Raw genomic sequence first — 13,536 nt, 5'->3', positions numbered from 1 at the left:
ATTTTGTTTTGATTTTCGGATATATAAGATACATACGCGTATAATATACGCGTATTAATATACGCGTATTGTACGCGTATAATATACGCGTAAAAATACGCGTATTAATTGTCTGTATTGCTTTTTTTCTACGCAATTTAGTGGTAGTGACTTTTTAATATCCTAATAAGGACTGAAAAATCGAAAATTTCGGCGAAATTTCGTCGATAATTTCGTTTTTTTTAGGGTCCGATATATCCGTAACATACCAAGCAACTTTCGGACGAAATTTTGGAAATTTTCCGATATATCGCCGAAATTAGCGATATTTCTGAAACTTCCGAAATTTCTCATGATTTCTCTCCATTCTTGCATGATTTCTCCTTTCTCATGATTTCTCTCCAAACTTCACACATGCAACACAAGATGAAGATCATGGGAGTAGGAGAGCAGGATCGGGTATTGGTGCTATAGGAAAACACTATACACCAATGGAAAGAGGTCAAGGAAGCATGTCAAGGCATGAAGATGATTCTTTATCTCCCACTTTTGACTCATTTGGTGTGGGAGGAAGCAATTATGAACCTTACTCTTATGGGCAAAACTTGGCAATGCCTTAGCCAGCATACATGACGCCTTATGGGATGCAATCAAGTGACAACTCATGGACACAATCTGAATGACAATCTTCAAATGATTATGGTTATGGCCAAAGTCAAGCAATGCATGATCCCTACTATAACTACCAGCACCAAAACCCGCAGCCAATCCCCCCGGACCCATATGGTTGGCATGTAAGTCAATACATGCAAAACTACAGAGGGGAGGTATCATTTAATGACTATTCTTCACAATACACTCAAGACTCTACATATAGAGATGATGAAGATAGTGAAGATTTTGTACCTCATAGGTCTTCTACGTGGTTCTAAGTTACTCATGTAATTCAAGGTGTAATGTATGATATGTATAAAGAATGTATATAAGGCGTGATGGCCTAGCCTCCTATTGGGTTTCCAACCATCAAAAAAAAATTAGATGTTTATTTCAAAAAATTTCTGAGTTGTCGACGATTTAGCAATGACCGTTTTATGTTAAATTATAACAAATTACTATATAACAATGTTTATTCAAGGTTTTCTTTTCATATATAGTAGACAACTGATAAAACAAACATATCCAAAAGTTTCACTTAAAATTTCCATTATTTTTCTTGATTTTTTATCGAAATCGATATATCCTCGAAATTTCCGTCGAAATTTCCGTTTTCGGGACCATCGATATTTCCTCGAAACTCGATATTTTGGTCCTTGCTAATTACACGGCGTATTTGTTAAAAATCAGAAAATGAAATTTCATTACTATGAAGTAAGGACTGAAATTTTTCCAAAATTGCATTAATTTTTTTTTTTTTTTTTTTTGAAAATAACAATTGCATATTTTCATAGAAAATTGGAATTCCAAATCTCCAACTACCCTAAACCGTATAATTAAAATCAATTCATTAGAGAATGTTTAGCAGGGATTCAAATTTGCTCACCACTTTTATTTTTTGGTGATCTCACCACCCTATTAAAACTTGTCACGTCATATATAATTGATTTTATACTTAAAATATATTTTTTTAATAAATCATCATGATTCACTTTAATTATGTTTTATAACACATAGTGGTTTTTTATTGAGTGGTGGTATCACCACCAAAGAATTAGTGGTGAGTAAATTTGAATCCCTTTAGCAGACTCTCTATTTTGGCTCCTTAGCTATTTTAGGGAGCATGTTTAGTTTTTTATAAATTTTAGCAGCTGCACCAAATTCCTAAGTGGCTCTCCATTATAATTTTTGGCTATCTCACTTCTAAATATAGAGAGCGAGATAAGACTCTCCATAATTTCGAATATTCATTTTGAGTTATTTTATGTAATTTATAAATAAAAAAAAACTTGACCTAGTATTGCTCTGCTAGGGTTTACTTTCTAGGGTTCTAGAAAGCAATTCTTTCTGCCATGGATGTGGAAATTCTTAGCTGGAATTGTAGAGGGATCTGCAATGACACTACAACAAGGGCTTTGAAGGATTTGATCCGTCAAAATCGACCCCAAATTTTGTTTCTTTGCGAAACCAAGATCAGTCAGTTGAATGATTTCAAGGCTCTTCATACTGTATTAGGTTTTCCTAATTCTTGTGAAGTTTTGAGTGATGGCCAATCGGGAGGACTGGGGATCTTCTGGAGCGATGAGGTGACGGCAACTGTAGGCACGGTCTCTGCGCATCATATGGACCTTGTATTCGATGGGGGAGCTGGTAACCCTAGGTGGAGGCTATCGGGCTTTTATGGCTTTGCACATACAGCAGATAGGGACCGTTCATGGCAGTTATTGAGGGATTTGAGTGATCTTGATTCGCTGCCATGGGTTGTAATTGGGGATTTCAATGAAATTCTCAATAATAGTGAGAAGATCGATGGTCCTGTTCGATCTGAAAGACAAATGAGAGGTTTTCGTGATGCACTTGGTTATGCTGACCTCCTTGATCTAGGGTTCTCTGGACCCCAATCTACGTGGTGGAATTCAGTGACCCAACTTAGGTTGGATAGAGCAGTCTGCACACCTTCTTGGTGTGATATCTTTGGTCATGCACGTCTGTTGCATCTCCCACCTAGCGACTCTGACCATGTACCGTTACTGCTACAAGCTAGTACAACCCCTTTGGTAAAGAAGAGACGCCATTACCGATTTAAGTTCGAGGCTTATTGGTTACTGCACGGTGAGTGTGATGGAGTAGTGAAAGATGCTTGGTGTACTGATATTGCTGGCTCACCAATGTTTCAAATCACGAAGAAGATAACTCGAACAAGGTTGGAACTAGATAAATGGCAGAAGCAGGCCTTTAAAGGTAGACAACAACAAATGCTTGGAATTAGGGCAAGACTGGAGGAGCTGCTTGATGTCCCATTATCTGATATTGTACAACAGGAGAAGAAGCAGCTAATGACTCAACTACAAACCCTCCTTTCGCATGAAGAGAGTTTTTGGAAGCAAAGATCTAAAGTGGCCTGGTTAAAGGAAGGAGACCGGAATACCGGCTATTTCCACCGGAAGGCAACGAATCGAAGAAGGAAAAATACTATCTGTGGTCTGTACAATGCAGAGGGCAAGTGGTGTGAAGATGATGAGGGAATGGTGGATGTGGTTACATCTTATTTTGCTTCTATGTTTTCTGCATCGGATATAGACCCTGAAGCCATGGAAGCAACTCTTGCTGCAATCCAACCATGTGTTACTCCAGCCATGAATGAGCAATTGTGTGCTCCATATTCTCAAGAAGAAGTAAAGTGTGCGTTGTTCCAAATGTATCCCACTAAGTCCCCAGGTCCGGATGGGATGCCTCCTTTGTTTTTTCAACATTATTGGGAAACTATTGGCAATGAGGTCACCGAAGCAGTTCAAGATTTTTTACAATCAGGTCAGATGCTCAAGCAAATAAACTTCACTCATATTTGTCTCATTCCCAAAGTGTCTAATCCAGAACATATGTCGGAGTTGAGGCCTATAGCGTTATGTAATGTTATCTACAAGATTTGCTCGAAAGTCATTGCTAATAGGTTGAAAGTGTTTTTGCCTACTTTGATCTCTCCTTTTCAAAGTGCTTTTGTGCCGGGGAGATTGATTACGGATAATGTTCTTGTGGCTAATGAGGTAGCCCATTTTGTTCATAATAAAAGGGAGGGCAGTGAAGGTGTTATGGCTTTGAAGCTTGATCTTAGTAAGGCTTATGACCGAATGGAATGGCGCTTTCTTAGGAAGGTGATGGAAAGGTTTGGCTTTGCTTTCAGTTGGATTGAGATGGTGATGCAATGTGTAAGCTCTGTGCGGTATTCTTTTTTGGTACGTGGTAAACCTAGGGGTTATCTTATCCCTAGTAGAGGACTGAGGCAGGGTGACCCTTTGTCTCCTTATTTGTTTCTTCTTGGAGCCGAAGGGTTTTCAGCTTTGTTGCAGCAAAAACAAGAATTGGGTCTTCTGCCCGGGATTAAGGTTTGTGATAATGCTCCCTCTGTGAACCATTTACTTTTTGCGGACGATAGCATGCTCTATGCTAAGGCTACTCTAGATGATTGTTATCAAATTCAAGATGTTATTGAGACATATGGTAGGGCCTCTGGTCAATTAGTTAATTTTGACAAGAGCTCTGTGGTTTTTAGTAAGAATGTGTCGGAGTTCATGAAGGAAGAAATTTCTAGTTTTTTGGGAGTTGAAGAAGTGGAGTCTCATGAGAAGTACTTAGGGTTGCCAACTTATGTGGGGAGAAAGAAGACTTCTACCTTTCAATACATCAAGGATAAGTTGGCAAAAAGATTAGCAAATTGGCAAGGTAAATTGTTGAGTGGTGCTGGTAAGGATATTCTCATTAAGGTTGTGGCTCAAGCATTACCTGCTTATGCCATGAGTGTGTTCCAATTGACTAAGAATTTCTGTGATGACTTAGAGCAGATGTGTGCTCGCTTTTGGTGGGGAAGCTCTCTTGACAAGAGAAAAATTCATTGGAAAAATTGGAAAGCATTATGTAATCCTAAGGAAGAAGGTGGTTTAGGGTTCAGAAGTTTGTCCAATTTTAACTCTGCAATGCTTGCAAAACAGGCTTGGCGTGTTGTGAATAATCCAAACTGCTTGGTTGCTCGAATTTTCAAGGCCAAATATTTTCCGGATACTTCCTTCTGGTTGGCTAATTCTCATGCTACTCCTTCTTTTTCATGGAGAAGTTTATTTTCCACACGAGAGCTTTTACGGCAAGGCTCTTATTGGCAGGTCGGTGATGGAACTAATGTGAATATCTGGTCTGATTGTTGGCTGCCAGGGGTGCCAAATTACAAACCAATGGAGAATAATGTGGTGGCTAATGAGGTTCGACAGGTCAATGACCTTATTGTTCCTGCAGGGATGTGGAATGTTAACTTGGTTAGACAAATTTTTCCTATAGCCGAGGCAGAAGCTATATTGAGCCTTCCCTTAAGCACAAGAGCTGTTGCAGACAGAGTTGCGTGGAGGTTGGAGAAACATGGTAAGTTTACGGTTAAGTCAGCTTACCGCTTTGATTTTGCTAGCTCTAATGTTAGAAGGCCTTTCCAATCATCTGTTGGAATGAGTTTTTGGAAAAAGATATGGAAGGTTCATATACCTAACTCTGCCAAGGTTCATATCTGGAGAGTTTGTCATAATATTTTACCTTCCTTGGAGAGGCTTGCTTCAAAAAGGGTTATACTGAACTCTTTAGTGTGTGTTCTATGTTCTTCTTCTTTGGAGACTACATTGCATATATGTAGGGATTGCCCTTATACTAAGCAGTTGGTTCAAGCTAATGGAGTCTTGGCTCAGGTGTGTTTTAATCCTCATACAGCTCACTGTGATTTACTGGAATGGTTTAGCTATTGTGTCTATGAGCTAGCTTTGAAAGATTTGGGTGACTTGATTTATATTCTTTGGGGAGTATGGAAGGAACGAAACAATAGAGTTTGGGAAAATAAAAGGCTTTCTGCATGTGATGTTCTGCTCAAGTCTATGGCTCGGTTGCATGCATACAGATTTTATAATTTGAAGGTGGGTATTGGACGTCCTGTGAGGGTTGTTCGATGGTCTGCACCACCTTTGGGTTGGTACAAAATCAATATAGATGGATCTTATAATCACACAACAAAGAATGAAGGTATTGGTTTTGTTATTCGAGACTATCAGGGTGTGTTCCTTGCTGGTGGAGGACGACCACTACATGGTCTTCTTTCGCCTGAACATGCAGAAGTGCTTGCTTGTAGTATGGCAGTGCATTTTGCTGTAGAAAATGCTTTTGTTCCAGCCATTTTGGAAACAGATTCTCAACTTATGCAAAGGCAGTTGACAGTGCTAGATGGGATTAACACTTCTATCTTGGGTCGAGTTTATGAGGACCTGAGGCTAGCTTTGGATGGTCAGAATAATATGAAGATTGTTCATATCAACAGGAGCGCAGATAAGGTTGCACACCTTCTGGCAGCAAGAGCTTGTTTTGAACTGCAAGAGTTTTTTTATTTTTCATCTTCCCCTTCATTTTTGTCAGCTGCAATAGCGGCTGATTTTACGCCTCTGTAATTGCCTAAGGTTCAATAAAAGTTCTGACCTCTTTTCTCTAAAAAAAAAAATGTAATTTATAAATACATTTAAACTATTTAATCTTCATTTTAAAAATAATATAAATTCAAAATTAGCTAAAATATAGAGCACTGATACATATATGTTTCTAAAATGGCTAGCCAAAATGACTTTTTAGCTATTTTGGCTAAAATTTGACTTAAAAATTGCTAACATTGCTAAAGATGCTTTTAGGTGGTTAGAACTTGAAATTAATTGCAGAATATCTAAATTTATTTTTTTTTCCACTATTTCCTTTTTATATAAACTGAGATAGGGAGGAGTTGAAACTGAACTGAACTGCTTTTGTGCGAACGTGGACAGAAACTAGATCGCGTACTTCTCTTTGTTTGTTGCACGTTATCCTTTTAATTTTTTAATTTTTTTTCATTCCATATCTGATTATCTGTCAATTTTCATATCATGGGCATCCTAGTGAGTTCCATTTTTGGTAGAACTTACATTTCCTCGTCGGCTTCTTGATGCATTGACAGTTGCAGAGGCAATCGGTGTCATTTCTTGCTGGTACGACAATAAGAATATATGAATGGGGCCAACGCATTGGCCGGAATGCCGGATGTACGGTTCAGTAACTGAAGATGTTGTGATAGATTGTACCGTTGTAGGATGCATAATGGAGGTCTGTTTATTGTGTAACGAATAGAGATGTGTTTCGAGGGACTGCCCCAATCAATCTCAGTGATTGCAGTCACCAAACTGAAATTTCTACCAAGGATAGCATACCTCAACATTGGAATGTATACCCTTTCGCTTTCTCTCTCTCTCTCTCTCTCTCATTGTCTACTGCTTCCTTCCAGCACTTCCACTCCTTTTTGGCCAGTTCATAGTTCAATCACTCAACATTACCTTCCTGATATACATATCAGGCATCACATTGACATACTAGAAGAGCAGTGGAGGAAGGAGCAGTTTTGGTTGATTGGAGGAACGAGTGCCATCTTGGCTTTCAAGGTCTTCTAAAGGTCATAGCAGGTATTGAGATCACATTCACATCGACATAAATCTGGAGGTGATGATATTTGTGGATCTCTGCATCTTGAAATGGACGTCGTTGGATCATGATGACAAACTTGATTGGAATAGATGCTGCTGTTTGTCTCACATTTTATAGTGTCATACCACAAAGAAGCAAATTGCTTGGAGAGTGTTCAGTGTCTGGCACATCTGTATCCATTGTGTTTGTGTGGTCTGGTCTTAGGCAATCACCATCTCTCTCTTTTGGGTAGCTATTAGTCCCCTGTCAGGTTCAAAGCTAAGTTGGAGGGTCGTTCCAGTTCCCTTGATGCCATCAGTGTCTACCTGATGAAAGCATCTTCCAATGCCAGATAGATCATGAAAAGATGACGTGCCATTGGCATAAGAAAACAAACCGGAGAGAAAATAAATAAACATTCATAGTAAGGCTTTGTAAACATACGCAACATGTTTATACTACAATTTTTTTCTCCATACGCACGTATATTTCTACTTACAGACTTTGAAGCACATAATGCACAAGTAGTAGGGTGGCTAGGGTCTTAACGTTCAGCCGAATTACTGTTGGGTCGAGCGTTCTCAAGTACACTCTCCAACATGCTTAAAATCTCGGTCATATCCCGAGGCATATTCTCCTATTCAGTCATCTGAGGTTAATTCTCCATGATTCCCATGCATTCAGTAATTTGAGGCAAATTCAGAAAATTCTCCATGATTCTCCATGAGGCATATTCTCCTATTCAGTCATCTGAGATAAGTTCTCCATGATTCCCATCCATTCAGTCATTTGAGGCAAATTCAGAAAATTCTCAACCGATTGAGCAAAGTCCTTCAACGATTCAGCCATCTGAGGCGAATTCTCAATCAATTGAGCAAAGTCCTCCATGATTCCAGGCATATTCTCCACCGATCCAGTCATTGGCAAAATCTCAAACAATCGAGGAAAGTCCTCTATGATTCGAGGCAAGTTCATGATTCCAGGGATGTTCTCCACGATTCCAGTCAAGGACTTGATAAAGTTCGTATCCTCCATCAATTTAGTCATCAGATCCATCATCTTACTAATCTCAGCAGGTATATGATTCATCAGATCAGGAGTGATATTCGCCAACGCTATAAGATTCTCCATCGATTCAGGATTCTTCTCTGTCAAACTTCCATTCAGCAACTCCATCAGTCTAGGCATCATCTCCAACAATTCAGGCTTCGCTAACGAACTAGGTAAAAACTTCTTTGCAAATTCGGGCTTCGTCTGTATGATTTGAGACATCTTCCCCGTGAATTCAACCGCCCTCTGCATCATTTCAGGCTCCATCGATGTTAAGATCTTTTCCCCGACCTTGAGACGTGACTTGATGAGAGTATCCCATGCTGATAGGGGTGTGCCAAATCTACCGGTCAAATTTGAAATCAAAGAAAGAGAAAATTAAATTTGTCAGCAAATTAATAAGTCTCTCACAGATTTTAATAGAACACTTCTCAATCTAAACTCTAAACTAAGATGCAAATTCAGATTAAAGAAATCAAGATGGAATGAACATAATTGATTCCGGCTGGATTCTGGTTTCGATAGCTAACATAACGAACAATTTTTTTTTTTTCCCTCCTTCCCACAAATCAATTGTCCACAGTTGGTTGATTAACCATATAAAAATAATAAAATAGCAGGAATGATCAATAATTACAAATGATAACAAAGAAAAATAAGTATTTAATAATGGAAAAAAACAGGCTTCCACCGTTTATTTATCCTTTTCGTTTTTATTTTGGCTCAAGACCCCATGTAATTAAAAAAAATAAAAATAAAGAAAAGTTAGATGTTATAGATAAAGACAGAGAAAGTACTTTGTTGCTTGCTGAGATGCGTAATGCCGTGGATCGTTGAGTATGACCTGGTTATTGCTCCCGAAGTCATAAGCAGAGGCCGGAACATGAGGGCAGTCTTCCACATACAAGTGTTCCAATGAAGGACACTCCATATCAATAGCAGCACTACCACTGTACAACATAGGAAGATCCACCAAGCCTAGGTACTTCAATTTTGGAAGAACGGTCTTCTTACTGAGCTCTGATTCCTTGCTTGCTTCGATTACTCTTTCCAAGATAGGGCAACTCTGTACTGAAATGATTTCCACTTGAAAAAGACATTGAGCTACATTAAATGTGAAGAGACATCCGTGAAATTTGCAACGGTAAATTGACAAACTGTGAAGCGCTTGGAACATTGCAGGTGGAGCAGGACCATTACATATGCTTTTTACTGCTTCTAGCTCAAACAAGTTCATCTTTCTCAGTTTTGATTGTTCTAGCTCAAATCCTTCACATCCAAACACATATTCCATTTCAGGCACACGCTTACAGAATAGGTTCTCCAGATTTGCCAGTCTCTGTAACAATTTTGATGGTAACAGGACATTTCCCAACTTAGGACAATCACGTACCTGCAATACCTTCAGATTCCAGAGAGACCTAGATGGTAATTCACTAGAACATAACTCCTTCAGGGAACCCATACTCTCCAGATGCAATTCTTCCAATTTCTCGAACACAGGTTTATTTCGCATACTTGGTATTGCCTCCAAAATGATCAATGTTACCAAGCTCTCATTGGGACCAATAACTGAGAGATGCTTCAGACTATGTAACATCCCATGGTGATATTCCACGAGAATGTTATTTAACCCTGTGAAATTTACATACATTAGCCTCTCTGTATTCTCTGTCACCACGCTGACAAACCAAGCTGGTAACATACAAATGGTTGTATCAAGAACCAAAGATCTTGAATATTTATGACCATCTCGCCAGAGTTGACTATGCTGGTTTCTGATAATATTTCTGGTGTTCCTGTCTCTACCAATACATATATCAAAGTCATTCCAACTCAGATTGACCCAAACCCTTCTAGGGATGCAATTCACATCAGATATGCAAACCTTCAAACTGTTCAAATATGATAAGCTAGTTACCTCATCAAAGCTAACATTAGTTGTTTCTCCTTCTCCCTCAACTTGACTCCCCCAGTCCCAAAATCCACATTGCAAGCACAGTTCTTCTAATTTACGCAATTTTGATATCACCCCAGATGGAATTCTGACGATACCTCCACGCACTGAACCCTGGCTACTAACATCCAACACCCTTAAATTGGTCAAATTTCTTATTTCTGTTGACAATTCCTTTAGAGGGTACTTTTTCATACTGAGAATCTCAAGCTTCTTAAAATTTTTCAGTATGGAAATGTCAGATATATTCTGGCAAGAATCTAAATACAAACCTTGGAGATTGCTTAGGTGAATAAATGACATGGATAGGGATGATATACTAGTGTAACTAAGATCGACGACTCTTAGTAAACTAGTATTTTTGAAACAAGTATCAGGGATCTGATCTAAAAAATAATTCTCTTGTAGCAATAAAATTTGGAGCTTCGGACATACCAGCTCTTCAGGTAGCTCGCGAATGTCGTTCGTCATGACTGAAATTGCAGAATGGCCTTCACGCAATCGACGTGGCCAATTCTTCAAACCACAGCCAGCTTCTACGAAAAATCCGTGCTCGTCTTCAGATCGTGCAATTTGAATGGCTGTATCCCGGATGACATCATGCATCGTAACACATCCATCAATTCCCCTATCCAAAAGCAAGCTAGAATGTGTAAGGTGCTTGGCCACTGAACGAGCTTTTCCTCTGGCTTCTTGGATTGTGTCAGTATCTTGAAACAACCCGATCCCGATCCCATACTTGAACAAGTCTTCTATTCGGATGTCATAGTCTTCTGGGAATAGGCAACAAAGCAAGAAGCATGATTTGGAGTCCTCATCTTTCAAGAAATCATAACTTAGTTTTATGCATTTGGATGCTTCTCCATTATCGTCAGGGTTGGCAGCACGCGACTTCTCTAGCAGTTGAGCTGCGTATTTCCATTCTGTCAGGTCTTTATCTCCAAGTGCCATTGCAACTGCTATCAATGCAATTGGTAGACCACCACATTCTCTAGCTACCTTCCTCGCAACATCCTTGAAATAGGTCGACTCAAAAGACTTTCTTGCATATTTCACAAACAATGTCCATGAATCTTCTTTCGATAGGGTACTGAGGGTGATATTTTCTTGGCTCATCATGACATGACAAACATTCCATATCCTTGTGGTAAGTAGGACTTTGGAGTTGCAACTCTGAAGCATGTTGTGGCTGGGAATTCCTATGCTTGGCAGGTCTAGTCTACCCCAAACGTTGTCCAAGATTATAAGGATTTTATTTCTTCTCATTATCTCTGAAGACAATCTAGAAGCTCTTCCCTCATCTGTCTCGTTCATCAATTTGATGCCTAGCCCATCGGCCAAAATGGCTTGAATTCTTTTCAAATCAGGGGTTTGATTAACTCTAACCATAATCACATGATCAAAAAGGCCTTGCTTCCGAGCTTCTTGACCAACATGTTCCACAAGGGTTGTCTTTCCAACGCCCCCCATGCCGTACACCCCAGCGGCAGTGACGTTGTTATCTTTTAATGCCCTCATAAGCTGATCGATGGCTTGTCTTGTTGCTTCAAATATTGTGAAATCCCCGGTGGACTCAATTGCAGTAGGTAGTACTTTAGTGCAGACAAAGTCCACAATGTCATCAGCAAGTTCTCTGTCAGTCCTACACGGAAGAATAAAGTGTAAATATAATATAATCCAAAAGATAAAACTGTAGCTCTTGGTAATTAAGATAGCCTCATGATATGCTTACTTAAACTTGTCTGTATGCCACACAGAAAAAGTACTGGCGACCTTGTTTAAAGCATCTCTCCATTGCTGCAACTTGTTTGATTCGTATCTCGCAGAGATTTCATGCTTGGTGAAAGCATCTTTAAAGGTCATCTTCTGATATCTTACATCAGTAGGATTGACATTATAAAAAAGTGGAAGAATTCTGTTGTCTTCCATGCATTGACAAATCTTTGTAAGTTCCTCCAAACACCAAGTAGAAAAAGCATAGTTTGGCGAGAGAATCACAATTGCAAACCTTGATTCTTCAATTGCTGTTAGGAGACTGGGAGAAATAGCATCCCCTACCTCGAGATCTTGATCATCCAGGAATGTTTTAATTCCCCTCCTGTTTTGCAGTCGACCGTATATTTCGGATGTGATACTCTTGCGAGTGTCAGGACCCCTAAAACTCAAAAACACATCATACTTCCACTGACGAGCTGATGATGACGGAGAGGCTGTTTTAGAGCTTGATGCCATTGAAAACGACCGAAAGAGAAAACCAAGGCAAGCAGCGAACAAAAGGAAGGAAAGAAGAAACTGCAAAAAAAAAAAAAAAAAAAAAAAACCAACACTAAAGATGGAGGTTCTAGGAGTGGTGGCTGATAGACGTTTTAGGAGAAGAGACTTTTGCATATTCTAGACAAAAATGAGCTTCTTTTATATAGGAAGCAAGCATCTTTGATCACCGTGTAGTAGCTCGAAGGCAAAGAGTGTATGACCTAACCTTTCGATGTACCCAACAGAAAATTAAAGATAATAATATCACAGAACCTCCAATATTATTATCTTTAATTTTATGTTCGATGTATCCAAATATCAGCCGATCTGTGCATTTGTTTTTATTGGCCGATCTGTAATTAAAGATTCATCCATGTATCCAAATATCAGTCCATTACAGATTGCCCGGTCTTGTTTGATGTTTTAGAGACCCAATTAAAAACAAGTGCACATTTTTTGAGGCAGTATTTGGATAAGGGACTCGATTGGGCGGAGATGACATTTCGCTATTCCAATATAATATCGGTCCATTACAGATCGGCCGGTCTTGTTTGGTGTTTTGTAGACGAACATAAAAACAAATGCACATCTGTTAGGCGTGTGTTTTGATAAATGACTCTATGTTGAGGGGGGATGACATTTCGCTGAGATTCCAATATCAGGCCATAATCTATCCGGCTGCTCTTGTTTGGTGTTTTTAGTGTTTTTAGGCAGTGTCTGGATAAGAGACTACGGGGGAGGATGATATTTCACTGTGGGATTCCAATATTCCTTGCCACATGTCCCTTTGAGGAACTCTATGGGGGATTCCAATATTCCTTGCCACATGTCCCTTTGAGGAACTCTATGGGGGACCAATTGCAAAAGTAGATAAGCTTTTCAGTTGGCCCATCTCCTCTGCAATAGTGCCCATTAAGCAAAGTACTTAGTTGATGAAAGATTTCCCAAGGACTGTGGGATGCCTCCTGTCAGATTGTTTGTCTCAAGATTAAGGTACACCAGCTTCAACAGTGAGCCAATGTCTGATCAAAAGTCACCGGTAAGGTGGTTTGATCCCAAGCTGATGATCAGTTCCTGGCAGAAGGTCAGGTTGACTGGAATTTCTATTGATCATAAGCTGCAGTCACACCAGATCACTCCTC

General features: G+C 39.4%; 1 protein-coding gene across 1 annotated transcript; it reads right to left on the bottom strand.

Annotated features, from left to right (window-relative positions):
• Positions 1-7,872: 7,872 nt before the first annotated feature.
• Positions 7,873-12,373, bottom strand: LOC112176372 (probable disease resistance protein At4g27220). Its single transcript, XM_024314244.2, has 3 exons — positions 11,874-12,373; positions 8,982-11,783; positions 7,873-8,527 (listed from the first exon to the last, which is right to left on the bottom strand). The coding sequence occupies exons 1-3, from the start codon at positions 12,371-12,373 to the stop codon at positions 7,873-7,875; spliced, it is 3,957 nt and encodes a 1,318-aa protein (XP_024170012.1).
• Between the last annotated feature and the right edge of the window lie 1,163 nt (positions 12,374-13,536).

Source organism: Rosa chinensis, chromosome 7 (genome assembly GCF_002994745.2).
Source record: "Rosa chinensis cultivar Old Blush chromosome 7, RchiOBHm-V2, whole genome shotgun sequence".
Classification (NCBI taxonomy): domain Eukaryota; kingdom Viridiplantae; phylum Streptophyta; class Magnoliopsida; order Rosales; family Rosaceae; genus Rosa; species Rosa chinensis.
Note: the sequence above shows the minus strand (reverse complement) of the source record. Positions and strands in the feature narration are given on the sequence as shown.

What these genes read in the sequence shown, in the direction of transcription:
- LOC112176372 (XM_024314244.2), bottom strand. Translation starts at nt 12,373, where the DNA reads ATGGCATCAAGCTCTAAAACAGCCTCTCCGTCATCATCAGCTCGTCAG. An exon ending in TGGCATACAGACAAGTTTAA is followed by an intron (nt 11,784 to 11,873) that starts GTAAGCATATCA and finishes TCTTCCGTGTAG; the next exon opens with GACTGACAGAGAACTTGCTG. An exon ending in GCATCTCAGCAAGCAACAAA is followed by an intron (nt 8,528 to 8,981) that starts GTACTTTCTCTG and finishes TTTGACCGGTAG; the next exon opens with ATTTGGCACACCCCTATCAG.